This window comes from Nymphaea colorata, chromosome 11, assembly GCF_008831285.2.
Source record: "Nymphaea colorata isolate Beijing-Zhang1983 chromosome 11, ASM883128v2, whole genome shotgun sequence".
Classification (NCBI taxonomy): Eukaryota; Viridiplantae; Streptophyta; class Magnoliopsida; order Nymphaeales; family Nymphaeaceae; genus Nymphaea; species Nymphaea colorata.
Window position 1 is genome coordinate 3,968,270 of NC_045148.1, and position 18,943 is coordinate 3,987,212.

General features: G+C 39.8%; 1 protein-coding gene across 5 annotated transcripts in view; it reads left to right on the forward strand.

The window, feature by feature from the left end:
* Window positions 1-17,184, forward strand: part of LOC116263746 (polynucleotide 5'-hydroxyl-kinase NOL9) — a 32,239-nt gene extending 15,055 nt beyond the window's left edge. For 4 of the 5 annotated variants that reach the window (XM_031643512.2, XM_031643513.2, XM_031643514.2 and 1 more), the window contains exons 8-9: window positions 4,408-4,535; window positions 16,522-17,184. In XM_031643512.2, coding sequence (XP_031499372.1) covers window positions 4,408-4,535; window positions 16,522-16,605 — 212 coding nt within the window. In that variant the 3' untranslated portion in view covers window positions 16,606-17,184. The remainder of the gene's footprint in view (window positions 1-4,407; window positions 4,536-16,521) is intronic. The other variant, XM_031643517.2, reaches the window with a different exon arrangement.
* The last annotated feature ends 1,759 nt before the right edge of the window (window positions 17,185-18,943 follow it).

Sequence of the window (18,943 nt, forward strand, 5' to 3'; positions counted from 1 at the left end):
GTCCATAATATCCTGTTGATAACTTGGAGGAATACAAGGAACAACCATAGCATCAATGAATTGATTGAGGCTAGTACTTAGATGGTCAATACACACATGTGAGATAGGATGCAATGTACACTGCTGTGTTCCTTTGGGAAGAGCTATGAGAAGGTCATCAGCCCCGTTAGAGCCATGAGTGCCATAATCCATGTTTTGATGAGAGCTTACCTCATGAGGAGACATTGGTGGAGTGGTAGTGGGAGCCTTATGTTGACGGATATAAATCTGTGGAGGATCCTTAAAGCAACTATTGGAAGGAGAAACAAACTCAAAGTGAGAAGGAACCAACTCCAATGGAAGGGAGGAATAGGAGGAGGACAAGAGGGTGACACCTTTTTAGGAGGACAAGTGGAGATGCAGTAAGGTTGAGACTCAAAAATATCCGCATTGATAAATTCCTTATGAGTTAAGTGATCAAAACACTTGTAGCCTTTTTGATGGGAAGGATAGCCACCAAATTCTGGTTAGTCCCATTGTAGTTTCGAAGGTCCGAGCAGCTTTAGTCATCGAATGACTCAAAGAGGCAATGGTCATCTCGATCGCAACAAGCTGAGCTTCCATTCCTCCGTTAGTCCCACTCGTTGTGTGCTTCTTTTGCTGATGAGTTTGTACTCCCTCCGCTAGAGAACTTGCTTGGTCTCCAGCCATGCTGTCGCAGATAGCAACCAACTGTCGGTTAGCTCGACACTGACTTAGCTCCCCACGCCCCATTGTGCCAGATGATTAACTTGACTCTGATACCAGTTGTCACAGGCTCACTTTCTTTGGCCCGTGCCGGCCCAGCGGTCACCTGTCCGCCGTAAGCTTAAAGGGGCAAAAGAGTGTGCAGATAACTTGAAAACGACGAGTGCATGCAGAAATTAACGATCGCAAGGAAATGGAGGGATTTTCTTGCAATGGGCATAAATCGCATGTCATTAGAGCAATGTAAGTAAAGAGATGTGGAAGAAAGCTCCACTTTACTCATATAAGATGACCGAGGCTGCTTACAAGGATACCACCAAAAACATAGAATCCTCAACATGCACTGAGACCGGTGGGAGGGTATTCCATTATAAGTAAATAAAAACATATACCAAAGATATTATAAGCAAAAAGGAAAGGAAGCAAAACAGATTCTTACACAGAGGAACAGGCTCCCCCCTTCAAATCATGTGCCGTCCTAGGCGCTAACTTCCTCCGGGTGTCGCTGCTTCATCTGGAAGGCGTACTCCTACGTTGGCTGCTCCTTGCCTGCCCACTTCATCAAGTACTTTTTCGACTCACCAAGATAGTTGATTTTGTGCCTAAAAATTTTCTCAATTTGTCAAACCATCGCTCACTTTGGTTGATGGTGCTCTCTGCAAGATTGACTCTCACTGCGTTGTGCTTCTCTCCGAGTCTTCACCATCGGCATGGAAAGTTTCAGGTTGCATATATGAAACACCAAATGTACATTGAAGTCTGGTGGCAGATTTAGCTTATACATTAGCTTCACGATCATCTTGACTACAGTGAAGGGTTCTTCATACTTTCGTATCAAGGCACGGTTTCGCCCATGAAAAATTCTTGTACAGTTTAGGTACAATTTCATGAAGACCTGGTCTTCGATTCTGAACTCCACAAGTCGTCACTTCTTGTTGGCCCACTTCTTTATCTTTTTGGCAGCTTTGTGCAAGAATGCTTTAGTAGTTTAGTTAACTCCGTCTGCTCTTGCCAGTTTTTGACAAACTGGTAAACTAAGGTTGGCATTCCCTTCTCTTGGGTAGCAAGAGTGTGTGGCATCAACGGTTGCTATTCAGTGGCTATCTCGAATGACCATGCCCCGAAGGCTCGCTTTTTTGCGAGTTGTAGTAGAATTGGGTTACATCCAATAATTTCACCCAATTTTTCTGACTTGCGCTCACAAAGTGCTTTAAGTATTTCTAAAACAATGTGTTGATGCGCTCGGTCTAGCTGTCTGTTTGTGGATGAAAGCTTGTTGAAAAGAACAAGTCTGAACCCAACAATCAAAACACTTCATGCCAGAACTTGCCTTTGAACCGGGCATCGCGGTTGCTTACAATGCTTTTTGGCACACCCCAATACTTCACTATGTTCTTTACGAACAATTCTTTCATCTTTTCTGTAGGACAGTCTTTTGAGGTTGGGATGAGAGTAGCACACGAAAATCGATCCACAATTACAAAGATAGAGCTGAATCCATCTACTTTCGGGAGGTTAACCTGTATGGTTCCAACAATAGCAGCAAGGAAGGATAAGGAAAAACCTGTGATGTTGTTCGCTATCTAACTGAAGAAGGATTTGAAGCATGTAGATGAAACGTACTTGGTGGCAATTAGGAAAGTGTCTGAAGATTCCCTTGGTTTGGTGCCAGAGGCGCTTGCACTTGTCTTTGAAGAATTCGTAGAGATGATGCATGCGGAACTCTCTAGACGACTACCACCTCAACGTGAAGTGACCACACTATGAACTTGGTCCTAGGCACAAAGCCACTTTCCATGGTGCCTTATCAGATGGGTCCTACAAGGGAACTTCGACGTCAGCTAGATGAAATGCTAGTGGGAGGGATCATCAGGCCCTTCCAAGGCTCCTTATGGGGCTCCTGTGTTGTTCCAATTGAAGCATGACAGTTCCAACAGACTTTGTGTGGATTATCGAGCACTAAACAAAGTGACCATGAAGAACAAATATCCTTTGCCATTGATAGTGAATCTCTTTGATCAGTTGGGTGGAGCTTGAGCATTCTCGAAGTTGGATCTTCGATCAGGTTATTGGCAAGTCCAGATTGTAGAAGGGGATGAACCCAAAACCACCTGTCACCCGCTGTAGAGCCTATGAGTTTTTAGTAATGCCATTCGGGTTGACGATTGCCCCTACCACCTTCTCAACGTTGATGAACAAGATTTTCTACTTGTACCTAGACAAGTTCGTGGTAATTTATCTTGACGACATTGTGGTATTCAGCAACAACTTGGGAGTTCATGTGCAACATCTGCGGACGGTGTTCCGAGTGTTTAAGGAAAATGATCTCTATGTGAAGAGGGAAAAGTGCCTCTTCGGCCAAGGAAAAATAAGCTTTCTTGGCCATGGTCAGTTGCGGATGGATACAGAGAAGGTAAAAGCCATCTAGAAGTGAAACCCACCAACCAAAGTTCAAGATTTGCGGTCATTCCTTCGGTTGGCGAACCATTATTGGCAGTCCATGGAGGGGATTCTCTGATTGTTGCACCCCTCACGGATTTGCTGAAGGAGGGTAGGACATGGGCATGGGCGGGGCCAGCTAAAGATACTTTCGATCAGTTGAAGAAGGCCATGATGCAGGAGCCAGTACTGAAGTTGCCCGACCATTCAAAACCATTTGAAGTCCACACGGATGCTTCTAATTATGCTGTTGGCAGGGGTTCACGTAGGAGGGGCACCCCCTTTCTCTTTTACATTTATATGCAACTCTGTTCCACAATGCTGAGTTGTTCCAATATTTTCTGTAGTTGGTGCGTAAATCCTGCATTTTTTATAACCGTGCCATTCCAGTTCAGCATTTAGCACTTAGATTCTAGTTCCACAATATTGAGCCGTGTTTTGGATGTTGAAATTCAACTGATGTTCATATTTGACTGTCTAGGGGGCTGCTCGATTGTATGTTTAAAGTTTTACATAGGTTTCTTAAACACATTGCTGCAAGATCCATTGATATATATTTTCTATATTGTTTATTTATTTATGTTGATATATACTTTTATTTTGATATATATTTTCTAAGTATTTCTTGTTGTTTATATATATATATATACGGCCGTACTTCCGCACCAAAGTTTTTTGAAAATAGTCCGTACCTGTACCGGCACCCGTACCCATATCTATGTGACATAGGTTTTGTCTTTGTCGTTCTAAAACTTCCAAAGTTGAAATATGTATGTTGGGTCCAACAAAATTGTTTGTCCAAGATCTGGATTGTAGTGGGCCTTGAAAAAGGCCCAAAATGGGACCATGTAAACAGGGAGGGAGAGCAAAGCAGAAGCTTGTTGATATTTCTGCCTTCCACCACTAAGCTTCAATAACTAAATCTGATATTTCAGCAGCCCGATAGTTTGCCCTTTCTCTATTGGCATCTGATGTTTTTTGTATGTTGTGATGCATAGACACACCACTGCCCTGAGTAACAACCTCATGAAATTTCATCTGCTGAGTCTGTTGTACCAGTTTTTAGTATTAGGTTGTCTTCCATGTATATCTGCTGCTAGAATTTAATCTATAATATGCTTGGCAGTTGAATGTGGGCTGTTCATCAAGCAATCCCTCAGTTGTCCCTTATTTAAAGGGATAATTGGTATTTCTTTCATATTGATTGGATCTTGTGACTTCCTTTTCTTGTCTTCTTACCAGGCATTGTCAGAGGAATAGACACTGAAAAGGGTGTATATTATGTACTTACACCTGTTCCAGCGAGTCTTTTGCTGAAAGTGGATTTGTTTTTACAAGGTCATGTTGAAATTCCCACGAATCTCTTGCAGGTTTTTTTTTGTTCCCAACCACAGTACCATGTTATTTGTAAACCTTATTGTATTTGTACATCCAGTCCTTGTTTTTTTTGTGTTGTTCGCTTAAGAATTTATCTTCTACCCTTTGCTTTGATAGGAAACTGCATGCACTAACATTTTTTAGCACTTGCAGGTGCTATTTTTCAGTTGGATAATTCATTGACCTATCTTTTGAATTTTGAGTGGATGAGCAAACAAGAATGTGTAGTGCATTTTTATAGGCTGACATGCTAAATGATCTCATAAATGTTCGATCATCATCACCTGTCACATCTTGCTTAATCATTGAACTAATTCTACAGTAGGGTGTGCTTTTGAAATTTCAATAGTTGTCACGACCAGAAGTTTGGAGAGAGAGAACATAATGCTTCATTAACCCTAACACTGGACTTGATAGAGCCAAGGTGGGTGACAATAAGAAACTACATAAAGAGTTCATCAAATGTTGAAAATAACATAAACACTCTTAAATGATAAAAGATACTAAAGAGACTCCCATGACTCAAGTTTACTTGCTGAAAACATCAAAACTTCCTAAGTATTCAACGCTCTCCCTCAAGCTGGAGCATATATTTCAACCATGCTCAACTTGCTACAACACCGTGTAAACTCAATAATAGGAAGTGGTTTTTGTAAAGACATCCGCCTCTTATTCTTCAGAAGACACATGATCTGTAAAGATAATTCTCTCCTGAACATGTTTATATTGTAATGACAATCTACTTCTATGATTGGTCCTCTCATGAAAAACTAGATTGTTGGTAATATGTATGGCTGCTTTATCATCACAGTTCATCTTCATGGGAAGAGAAACAGAGATCCCCAAGGCTATTGTCACAAAAAACGTATACGGGTATTATACGGCGAGGGAAAAGACGGGTATAATACGACAAAATTGTGTATCTCGGGAATAAAATGGGAAAAAGACGGTAAATTTTTAAAAAATAAATAAGTAATCCTGATAATTATATAAAAATAAAATAAACGAGAAATAAAAAAATAACTAAATAAGCAACAAATTAAAATTAGATAATGAAAACTAAAACTTATGCTAAACTTTTGATTGTATGCTTGAATAATAATGAGCAAGCACTTTAGAGCTGCTGAATTTTTTATGACCCATGATGGGTAGGCCGATGTTGAAGATCAGAAGACTTCGAACGTATGTAGTTCATGAAATTGAACAAGTATCACATGGCTTCCAGACGTGTTCCTTCCTCTTTCCACACACAAGCAGAGGCATAGCCACCATGGTCTAATGCCAAACAAATAAAACAAGCCCAGTTCATGGAACCATGAAGAGGACAAACACGTTTGGTTTCAATTAAAGTACTGAAAGGCGAAAGAACAAGAAGGGAAAACGCAAAACAGCATGCTTACTGGAGAGGAAAACTGATTAATGCTCACCGTTGGAACGCAAAACGCAAAACGTAGTCTATGTTCTACGCGTCTTTGTCGAATGGCTGATTAATGTTCACCGCTGGAAAAATCCAGCTGCCCGCTGCAACGAGCTCTTCAGTCGAATGAGAACAAGAAGGAGAGTGGAAGGAGACGATCGATTTTTATGTTTTAAGTTTTAACCTAAGCCCTCTTTTCCTATCTGAAAATACATTTTTGCCATTAAAAGGAGCGATCATGTTTAAAATAAGTCAACTTTCTTGTTGATATTACACGCTGTGCCATTTTTTAAAACTACACCTTAAAAAAAATCATGAAAATGTGTATAAAACGCGTATAATACACATTTTATACGGCGTTTTTTATTTTTTGCCGTTTTTTTGAAAAAAACGCATCTTATTCCCGTTTTATTCAGCAGAAGTGCTTTTGACGTATAATACGCGTTTTTTTTAAAAAAACGGCGTTTTTTGTGACAATTCAATATAGAGCTATGACTCAAACTGCACTGGAATGACCTGTATTAAATCCATGATCACTAGCTTGGGCCCCAAGCTAGATCCATGATCACTAGCTTGGGCCCCAAGCTAGTGATCATGGATTTAATACAGGTCATCTCAGTGCAGTTTGAGTCATAGCTCTATTTTCTGATTCAACACTTGATCTAGCTACTGCAGCTAGTCCTCTGCCATGAGAGTGTTTAAGATGTTTAAGAACCATCAAAGCTGCATCCTAGTGTATTTTCCTAGATTTGTCTATATACTGACTCAATTTTCCAATAGCAAGGTAGATATTTGGTCTAGTAACAGTCACATAAAGAAGCTTTTTAATGAGAGACCTATATGATCTACTGTCTACAAACTCTGATTGCTCATCATCAAGATGTAGTTTGGGATTCATCGGGATAGTATCAGGCTTAGCTGACAGCATACCCGTGTCCTTTAATAGCTCAAGGACATACTTCCTCTGCAATAGAGCCACTCCTTTATTTCGAGCAACCTCTATTCCCAAACAATATCTAAGGGGTCCAAGGTCCATGGTCACAAAGTGCTACGTACATCTTGGTGTTTGAGATCTCTTGGTCATTGTCATTTGTCAGAATGATATCATCTACACAAACCGTTAAAGATTGTATGATTTGGATCGGGTCAACCAGACCCGACCCATCTTCTCCACACACCCAATCATAATGGGCGGTGGCATACCTGTATTTTTTAACATTGTTTTGTGTATTTTATTGTATACCAAATCAGTGTATAATGATATCAAGAGGCAGATGTTAGGGTTGTTGCTCTCTTTCTTCTCTCTCTCTCTCTTGTACGTACAACCCATTCCTCTTCTTCTCCTCTTGCATCTAACTTCATCCGATGGTTTGACATTAGATATTAAAATCTTACATGATATCAGAGCCAAGTTTTGCCATTGACAACGTTCGGTAAGAATCTATAATTTCTACCCTAATCTTTTGTTTTCTGCCTTAATCCCCAAATATCTGCCCTAACCCTAATTTTTGCCGTCTGCCTTAATCCCAAATTTCTACCCTAATCCCTGGCATCTGCCCTAATCTCTGCCGTGTGCCCTAATCCCCAAATTTCGTCCCCAACTTTCTGCCCTAATTCCCAAATTTCTGCCCTAATCTCTGTCGTGGCCCATGGGCCTTAATCTCCAACTTCCTGCCCTAATTTCCAACTTCTTGATTGCTGCAAGTATGGATCACAATTGGAATTCCAACATCTTGTCGTTCAATTTCCTCTCTCAACTCATCTCACAAAAGCTAAACCATACCAACTACTTGACATGGAAACGTCAAATAGTCCCGTTCATCAAGAGTCATAGTCTCTATTGACATCTCAATGGCAAACCCGTTGCAGGGCAAGTTCAAGAAACCGTTGCAGAAGTCGATCCTGAATATGAGACATGGATGGCACATGATCAATCTCTTGTTGCCTATATCACCTCTACACTATCAGATGAAGTTCTGGCGGGCATTGATGATGATCTTTCAGCACTTGAATTGTGGAATGTTCTCGCTACCACATATTCTCAAGTATCAGAAGCTAGATTTTTACAACTCAAGAGGCAATTTCAGGATATCAAGCGTGGAACACGTTTAGTCTTGGAGTACATACATGAAATAAAAAATGTCAGCGATCAGCTTGCAATCATAGGGCACCCAGTTAGCGACAAGACAAGGTACAACATGCTTTGAGTGGATTGGGGTTTGAATTTGATGTTTTCTGCACTGCTTTAGAAGTATTGTCTGTTCTTCCCTCTTTTGAAGATCTGAAAGCAAAACTGATTCAACAAGAAGCGAGTCGTGTACAGCGACAAGAATTAGTGCATTCTGGCAGTCACAATGTATTGGTCACTAGAGCCCATGCTTTGCATGGTAGTCGTCCAAGAGTTTGGAACTCGCAGGCAAGGATGGGGGAAGGTATTCTTCCTACACCTAACACAAATGCATAGACAAATGTACCACGAATAATACCTACTTGTTTCTATTGCAATAAGAAAGGACATGTGAAGTCAGAATGTTGGCATAATCCTCAAAACAAGGGAAAACAGGTCAGGCATGACAATAAGGCAGTAGGGTTGACTGCATCGAACACGTTTGCAATGTCGAACATTTCTCCTGATGTGCAACAAATTTTAATGACAACTCTGTCTAAAGTCAATCTCAGGCAAAATGAGGATGGACAATGGTATGTACGTCATTGAAGAAGCTCCAAAGGTGTCCAAGTCTTGTGTTTCAGATTTATCCTTTCCCAGTCATAGTGAAGTCAATATAACAGAGTATGATAAGTCATCCATTTGGCATGGTTGTCTAGCCCGTTGTAGTCGGTCTTTCATTCAAAGTCTTGTTGCAGATTGGTTATTACAAAAGTCCAGTCTAAGTCCAGTAAATGAGTCTAGCATGTGTTCAAGTTGTCATATTTGTAAAAGCCATGCTTTTCCTTTTCGGTCAATAAATAAGGGAGCTTCGAAGTTATTTGATACCATATATTCTGATGTTTGGGGGCCTGCTCCTATTTCTTCTTCTTCTAGGAGTAGATATTATGTTGTTTTTATTGACCCTTATTCTCGTTACACTTGGATTCACTTCATGAAAAATAAATCAGAGGTTTTCCGCTTGTTCACCTAATTCCATGCCTTGGTCCAAAACAAATACTCCAGTAATATCGTGCATTTCTAATGTGATGGTGGTGGTGAATTCACTTCAAATGAATTCACTGAGTATTTACTAAATCATGGGATCACTGTCCACACACACCACAACAGAATGGCATTGTTGATAGAAAGCATAGACATATAGTTGAAAGTGCACTAAGTATGATGCATAATACAAATGTGCCCATGAATTTATGGACTGAAGCTTTTCATATTGCTGTTCATGTCATTAATCGACTACCATTATCTCTACTTGAAGGAAAATCTCCTTTCTTTGTTTTACATCAAGAACAACCAAATTATGATGAACTATGTATTTTTGGATGCATTTGTTATGTTCACGTTGATGTTTCTCTGAGAAATAAATTCCAAGACCAAGCTGTCATTTGTAGATTTGTGGGTTATGCAAAAAATTATAAAAGGCTATCAATGCTACAATCCAAAGACTGGACATGTGCATATTTCACGACATGTTGTTTTTGATGAGTTCAGGTTGAAGGATTTGAAGGAGACACATGCAACATCTAGTGTAAGAAATGATGAATATGATATATGGCTGAATGCTGGAATATTAGGGCAAGGAGCTAACACACACAAGGTGAGAGGATTATTGATGAGTTTGAGACAGCCGCAGCCACTCAGATGGAAGACACATCTTCATCTACTCAGTCCAACAGCATGACTTCACCTAATCGTTTGTCAGGAGTGGTGTATACTCAACGATTAGTTCCAACAACTGCTCCAGAAACTGCCACTACTTGTCCACGTAGATCGGAACGTGGTGCACCATTGATAGATGGGTAAGTTATGATAATTTTTTTTTGAATGTTCAGCTTTTCATGATAGAATTGAGCAAAAAGGTGGAGCCAAAATGCTATGAGCAGGCGTGCAAAAGCAAATATTGGGTCGAAGCCATGAATGAAGAAATGCCTGCCTTAAGTGAATGTCAAACTTGAGAGATTGTTCCTCGTCCGGATGGTAAGAACGTAGTGGGTTCAAAATGAGTTTACAAACTCAAGTATAAACCCGATGGAAACATTGATTATAAGGCTAGACTTGTGGCTAGAGGTTTCACTCAGCAGTACGGGAAAGATTATGATGAGACTTTCAGTCCAGTCATCAAGATGGGAACAATCCGGGTTATCATATCTCTTGCAGTCTCATATGGATGAACTTTGTATTAGTTGGATGTTAAAAATGCTTTTCTCCATGGCTTTCTTAAAGAAGAGGTATACATGGAACAACCCCCAGGTTATGCTACGAATGATCCCGCCAAATGGGTGTGCAAGTTACAAAAATCGTTGTATGGGCTAAAACAAGCATCTCGTTCATGGTTCGATAGATTTTCCCTTCATATACAGCAGGCTGGTTTTCGCAGAAGTTCACTTGATCACTCCTTATTCATATATCATTCAGGTGAAGTTACCACTTGGCTGCTCATATATGTGGATGACATAGTTATTGGAAATTCTTCGTCTCATATATCCCATGTAAAGGAGGTATTGAAACAAGAATTCAAGATGAAAGACCTTGGCGAATTACGGTATTTCTTAGGTGTAGAGCTTGATAGAAACGGCGACACATTAACTCTTACGCAACATAAATATACTCTTGATATTTTGGACAGAGCATGTATGACAAATTGCAAGTCCATAAATACATCTAGTGTTCTCAACACCAAATTGAATGCCTCTGATGGGAGTGATGCATACCCAAATCCTAGTTTCTATCGGAGTATAGTTGGCATGTTGCAATATCTCACTTTTACATGCCCAGACATAGTATATGCAATGAATCAAGTATCTCAATTTATGCATGCACCCACAGAAGGGCATATGGATGCTACCAAATGCATTTTGTGTTACCTTAAGGCCACTCTTGGGGATGAATTTGTCTACACAAGACAATCATCTGTTTTACATGGACACAACATTTCCACCTATACTGATGCAGATTGGGCAGGTGATCCAGACAATAGACGATCAGTTTCCGGTTATTGTCTATTTCTTGATTCCAATCTTATTTGTTGGAGTACCAAGAAACAACGTGCAGTTGCCAGATCTAGCACTGAGGCAGAATACAGGGCAATGGCTGCAGGCACAACTGAAGCTTCATGGTTACGTCATCTGCCTGGGGAACTCTCCCTTCCCATTGCTCAGTCATCTCTATATTGTGCAATAAAAGTGCTATCAAGATTGCTTTCAATCCTGTTCTACATAATCAGACTAAACATATAGAGATCGATCAACATTTCATTCGTCAAAAGGTTGAAGAAGACGAAATTGCTCCCATTTATATAGACACGTCTCAACAAGTAGCTGACCTTTTTACTAAAGGGCTCACAGGACATCATTTCTAGGAATTGAAGAACAAGTTGTGCATGATCAAACCTCATGCACAACTTGAGGGGTGCTGTTAAAGATTGTATGATTTGGATCGGGTCAACCAGACCGGACCCATCTTCTCCACACGCCCAATCATAATGGGCGGTGGCATACTTGTATTTTTTAACATTGTTTTGTGTATTTTATTGTATACCAAATCAGTATATAATGATATCAAGAGGCAAACGTTAGGGTTGCTGCTCTCTTTCTTCTCTCTCTCTCTCTCTTGTACGTACAACCCATTCCTCTTCTTCTCCTCTTGCATCTAACTTCATCCGGTGGTTTGGCATTAGATATCAAAATCTTACACAAACCACCATTGCAACAATTCCATTGGAATTTCTCTTTATGAATAACGAGTGATCTGATGGAGATTGCTGAAAATCAAACTTCGACCCAACCTCAAATACTTTATGGAACCAAGTCCGTGGACTCTGCTTGAAGCCATATATAGCATTCTTAAGGTGACATACCTTCCCATACTCTCCCTGTCTCTCGAACCTAAGAGGTTGTTGCATATAAACTGCTTAGAAAGATCACCATATAACAATGCATTTTCCACATCAAGTGGGGAAGAACTCCAGCCATAGTGAACTGCCAAAGAAATCATAAAACGAATTGTAGCCAATCTGGCAACAAGAGAGAAGGTTTCAAAGAAATCGACACCATAGGTTTGGGTGCATCATTTGGCCACAAGACGATCTTTATTACCTCTCTACCGAGCCTTTGAATGGTACTTGATTGTGAACACCTATTTGGAACCAACAACATCACTCAGAGAAAAATGGGGGTAGGGGGGTCAACTAGGTCCCAGGTGCCACGGGAGATCAAGACATCTATCTCATTTTGTATAGGTTGCCTCCATGTGGGGTTTAGAAGAGCCTAATGATGATTCATGGGTAGCCTATAAACACACATTTAACAGTTTGAGCAGCAAGTTTGTGTTTGTTTGGTTCCAATATATGTACAAAACAAAGACATCTAAAAGTTTTAAGAGCCATGTGAAACAATGGACACTCTGGGTAGAGCAATTGGATAGGTGTTTGATCATAAATGGACGATGAGGGCATGCGACTTATAAGATTATCATGTAGTAAGCATTGCATTTCCCTCGAAAAATACGATGGAACATGATTTTGAAGCATAAGAGTTCAAAGAAGGTGTCTGTGTTTTCTTTTAGCTACTTTATTTTGTTGGAAGGTATGGTGCAGGTGAACTGGGGGAAAATTTTATGAGCTCTGTAAAATTGCGTGAATGAAACATATTAAATTCAAGAGCATTGTCAGTGCGAGCATACTTGGCTAAAAAAGGAAACTGCGTTTTTATTTCAAGAATAAATGTTTTGAGAATACAGATTTCTGACTTTTCTTTTATCAAGAACACCAAAGACACTTTAGAATGATGATCAACAATGACTAAATTATACCTAAACTTTGACCGACTAGTGCAGTCTGAGTGATTGGTCTGCTAGAAGGTGGAACAAACCAAGAGGGAGAACAGCCATGCTTATTTCAACGTCTATCCTCCAAATGTCACAGAATGTACACTGGAGTTTCACGCGACCTCCAGTTTCTTTGCCACCACCTCTACCACGCGAAGGAATGAAAGAGCCATGGCTACGCCCCCCAACAACTACTAATGCTGAAGTAGGGATACCACTAGAGGTCTGAGTAAGGGTAACTGCAAGACAACTGAACGTGTTGTAGGCTTTTGCAAGGTTAGGAATCTTAGCTCCTGCAAGTATCTGTACCTTGGTGGCTACATAATCAGCAGACAACCCAGATAAGAATCTGGCTACCATAGTTTGCTCGAAATGAGTTGTATAACCATCCTTGCATGGAGGACAGACTCCCTTCAACTTTTCAGAGGCAGACTTAACTGAAGAGAAATACTTAGCAAGGTCATGCTCTCCCTATTGGAGGCCATGCTCTACCTGTAAAATTCTACTCATATTCTTGTGTGTATATTTCTCGCAAAAGCTCCCACATACGGGCGGTCGGAGCCCGCAGCCACATTTGAAACTCGGTGGGATAGTTTTGTCGCCTTGGTTTTTGAATTTGAACTATGTAATTGCTCTGGGCGAGTACTTAAACTAAGCCAAGCAATGTATTGAGGGATCGCATGTATTGCTTTGAGTCTTTTAAGTTTTGCTTGACGAGAAAAGTCTTCGAGTTGAGGCAAAGGCTGGTTGTCCCTTGTTCCTTGAGTTTTCGTACAGGTGGTGGTTTGGATGGTAAGTCTAGCGTGTAGACTTACGCCATGCAGGTGAAGAACGAAAGAAAAATTCGTTCCTGTAACAGTTGGTATCAGCACCAGTAGTCTCGTCTCCTGAGTCTCAGCACCAGTAGTCATCGTTACACTCTGGTCTTTCTGATGTTCAACAACTGAATAAACGATGGTAAGTCTAGCGTGTAGACTTACGCCATGCAGGTGAAGAACGAAAGAAAAATTCGTTCCTGTAACAGTTGGTATCAGCACCAGTAGTCTCGTCTCCTGAGTCTCAGCACCAGTAGTCATCGTTACACTCTGGTCTTTCTGATGTTCAACAACTGAATAAACGTGCATGACTGTATCTCATAATTTGTGCCGTCTAGTTTAACAGTCAATCCATATCAAAAAGGATTAGCAAAGGCTTTGTAGTTTGCCACAGGGTCAGACTTACCTATCTCACATGGATGCTTGTTTCCTGCCATGGATCCTATACACAATAAAGAAGCTTTGCCCAACAAGAAATATTACCAGTAGCTCAAACAGGGAAAGGAACAGGCGCAGGCCATGATTTAGAATGAACTCCCCAATCAGCAGAGACAGAAAGCAATAAAATCGATCACAAAATTCTATCTTCAAGACCACACCACATGAGAAAGTTACACCCACAGCCAATAGAAAGATAGGTGAGCAGCACATCAATGGGAGGTGGAACTAACAGCAATCAAGATCAAGCAAAGTCAGCATGTCGATCAATTGTAGCAGTCCAGCCACACCACTTCATTAACTAGCATCAACAATCATACAAAGTAGGCTGATACGAATACCTCTTTGTTAACTAGGCTGAGAGAAAAGACCAAGGACATCATACACCATGGCCATCATGCTGGATGTCTAGCAACTGGCTTAACACAGACCCAGACTGCAGCACGTGCAGCCACTCACACTGTCACACACAATAGATCTTCGCAGATGACATCAGATCTCCACCAAGCTGCATCTTCATTGGAGTCTTCTACAAAGAATTATGCTCACGAACGACAACGTAAGTCACATGGGTACTTCAGTAAGGTCCATGTACCCGTGTCGTCGTACCCGTACCTAAAATGGGTACTTGGACACACTCAGGTACCTTTAGACTCAAACGGCTCAATTTTACTTTGATTGAATCTTTTCCACCTTACTTTTCATTCTATTCTTAGAGTTATTGTTCATTAACATACTAATTTTTTTATTTATATCACTTGTTTACTAAAATGTTGCTTTCATTTTGATTTTTTTTGTGTTATTTTGCTTACATACATACATATCTCTTGCCGTACCCCCATACCCACATTTTTTAAAGTTGTACCCGTACCCAAACCGTACCCGTACCCATGTGACTTAGACAACAACCATATTAGCTATTGTATTTTCAGCATGATTAGATCTCTGAACAGCTACTGACACCTTTCAAGCTTAGAAGATCAACAGGAAGAGACAACGAGAGAAAGGAGACGGAGAAGGAGTAAGAAGAGGAGGAAGAAGAAGAATAGGAGGAATTCCAAACCCTAGCCGGCAGAAAGCGTTCCCAGATTCATGAACACTCTGATACCATGTCAAGGCCAGAAGTTTGGAGAGAGAGAACATAATTCTTCATTAACCCTACCACTCACTCGACTTAATGGAGTCAAGGTGCACGGCAATAAGAAATTACATAAAAGAGTTCAATCAATGTTGAAAATAACAGAAACACTCCTGAGTGATAAAAGAGACTGAAAGAGACTTCCGTAACTTAAATTATGTTAAAAACATGATAACTTCCTAAGTCTTCCACAAAGGCGTAGAATGATAAGAGTAGGCCCAGAAGAGTGGGTATCCATCAAAGAGCTTCATAAGTAGATCTTCCATCGGAAGACGCAACAAAAGTGCCTGCCAGCAAAAGTGTCAAAATTTTTCGGGTATATCTTACAGCATGCCTTTGGTTATTGCGTTATGAGAGAAAGAATGGCCCTAAATATCATATTGCTAAGGTTTGTTTAGTACTTATTCAACATTAAATCATTAATCTATGTGAACATATCCAAGTTTCAATCTCCTACAGCTGGCCAGGTTACTAGTGCTAGTGCACATTAATTGTCCTGTGTAGCAACTGAAACGTTAAGCATACAGATAGTTCAGGGAATTTTTGGCGAACTGTTTATCTTTTCTGATTTTCAGTAGATGGGTTAATGGCTATTGGAAGTTTCATCATGCTTCCAGACAGTAAAAAGGAATGCAAATAATTGCTGCTTATGGAAATCTCATCTGAGACATTCCCATGATTGCTATATGTGCACAAAACATTCACAAAATTATTCCCTCAAAAAACAAGAGCTGGATGTAAGAAACTTGAAAATCATGAGTTGCATATGGCACCTGAAAGGTTAAGCTGATCAAGAATGAAAATTTGTTGCTTCTTGGATTCTATAATGTTATGATATCGATATTCAGTTTCTATTCTTTGGTGAACACTGAGTGTACCCAAGTTCCTGTCCCAACTCTATACTTACCTACAGGAAAGTGCTGCATCGTTATGTGATAATTTCACTGCTGTATGATGTGAGCATTGCACTGTTTCCTTTGAGACAAATTATAAACCTCACTTCCCCCAGTTAAAAAGAGTGCCAATTTAGTTTGGTTCTTGAATCACTAAAAGACTATTAAAGTACTATGCCATCTTGGTTGCATAGTTGCAATGTCGATGCTGGTTAACTTCTTTACATAGTCTATAACTGTATGTTATGTACGTATTTGTTTATGAAGTTTTGACCATAACTACGCAGGTGCGTGGTTGTTTGTCGCCTTATATGTCCACCAACTTTATCTCTGTGACAAAGAACTTTAGAGAGGGCTCACACACGGCATGATGGGACACTACTTTCAAGCTCTGATGGTGGGAGAAAATCATGTTGGAAATGTTTCTTTGCATAAGTGACTTTCTGATTGCCAATGGCCATGGATGACACTCTTGTTGTTGGAGATGAGCATTTCAGAAGCCTTTCGTAAGAGTTCATCTGCTAATGCACCAGTTATGAAGAAGCATCGGTTGGATCTCTTGTTCTTCAGGCGACGACAGTTGGAAGAGTTTTAGTTGGAACTTGCATGTACCGGGAGCTGGGAGTGAAGTATGAAGGCCATTTTGCTCAGGGTTTTTTTTCCCCTTTTGGTGATACAGTATTGGTGTAACCAAAAAGCAATTCCCCATTTGAGAACCACCATGAAATTCTGCTATTTGTTTAGGCTTGATACATTAAGATGTCTGTAAATCATTGAATTTTTTTAGGTTAGGCTTGTTTTACGTATTTCATATGTTCAAGGGCACGAAATGACCTTTGCATTGTGTTTTAACAATGTGTTCAATTTCTCCTGTACTATAGAGTGGAAAATGAGCTGACCAAATTGAACAAGACATACTTAGACTCAATTCATTAAATTACTTGGTAGTCCGCTATTTAGAGTCATTTAATCACAAAATAGCTTGTTGGGGCGAATCTCATCCACTCTTTTTTTTTTTTTTTATTAACATAGCAAGCTCAAATTGGACTAGATTCAAGCCGAAGTTTGATGTTGTGAGTGGGTCGTCCATATAGAATTTAATCTTGAAGTCTTAGGTTGATTTTGCGTGAGTTCACATGAACAAAACTAAATTTGGAAAAATGAGTTGGAAATAAATAGGCTTAATTAGTGTTTATCATGCCTTTCCCTTTTTGTGCGTACGATGTCTTTCTACTTTTCTAGCAGTAAGGTTGTGAGCTGCACAATGAATTAAAGAGTAAGATGGGTACGCACAAGATGGTATCAAACCTCTGTACTTAATCTTCCCGACACACATATGCAAGGCAATTTGTACAGACAAATTAGGAGCCGTTGCATATAGACAGTATTCGATTGAGTTTGAGTGGTGATAAAAAAGCCGTTCCAATGAAGCTCAAAACATTTTGTCTAGATTGTTGTTATTGGTTTGCATGAGTTTGGCGCTAATAAAGCTGTTCAGAAATTTAGTCTGGAATAAAGCAGTTCCAATGAAGCCCAAAACATTTAGCGTGCATTGTTGTCAATGGTTTGCACGAGTGCGGAAGTCAAAAAGCCGTACTATTGAAGCCCAAAATATTTAGTCTGGATTATTGTCGATGGTTTGCATGAGTGGTGTTAATAAAGCCGTTCCAAGAGGGAGAGACAGATAAGAAAAATTTATTCCGTTCCAAGAAGGAGGGACAGATAAGTAAATTTATTTCTAACTCATTTTCAAATATACTTTCGTTCATATAAAACTCAAGCAAAATCAACCTACCCACTCACGACTTCAAACATGAGCTTGAATATAGTTTCAAGCTGAGCTCATTATATGAATCAAAGAGTAGATGAAAGTAGGTTATTCTTCAAGTGTTTGCACACTTTGAAATGATTAGGGTAAACTTATAAAATATAATAAGAAAATGTCAATTCGGACTCATTGAGGCTTAAATAAGTAACTCGGTCCAAGATTAAGACTGGAGCAACCTGCTAGTCCACGTAGCCAAGCCATGGTCTCATTAAGGTATTGAGTGATCACTAATTAGGTTGGAACTGCCCAGTCAGTTCAGACACTTTGGGCATGAGTTGGGTTGTGACATAACCATGACAACTTCTTTTAGGTTATCTGATTTAAAGTTATTTTGTGCATTGAATGAAGAGAGATCTAAACGGCACTGTCATGGTATGTTTAAACGAAGAGTTGTGTGTGTATAGATGTGTGTGCGTTGCGTCTAGAGTGTTGAAAGAGTGTCATTCAATGGTTTTAGCAATCCTAGACTTTGATGAATCTGACCATTTAAATGAACTTAGGACATCCAAACAATATAAATAAAAGAGATAATCCAGTTATATCAAATTTTATGAATAGATAAACATCTGGAGGTTAATAAATTCGTTGTACTAAATCTTTTCTATTTTATTTATCAAAAACAGCATTGGGTTGCCAAAGAACATCACACACACACACACACACACACACACACATACACACTAATATGAAACGGTACCTATCTTCTGTTATCCAACTTATGCCCTCCATTACAAGCCAACAACTATGTACAAGGTCATCCTACAAATACAAATTTTAAACTCTATATTCATATTTTACCATACACACACACACACACACACACACACATATATATATATATATATATATATATATATAACCGCTGAATAAGGATTCCAAGA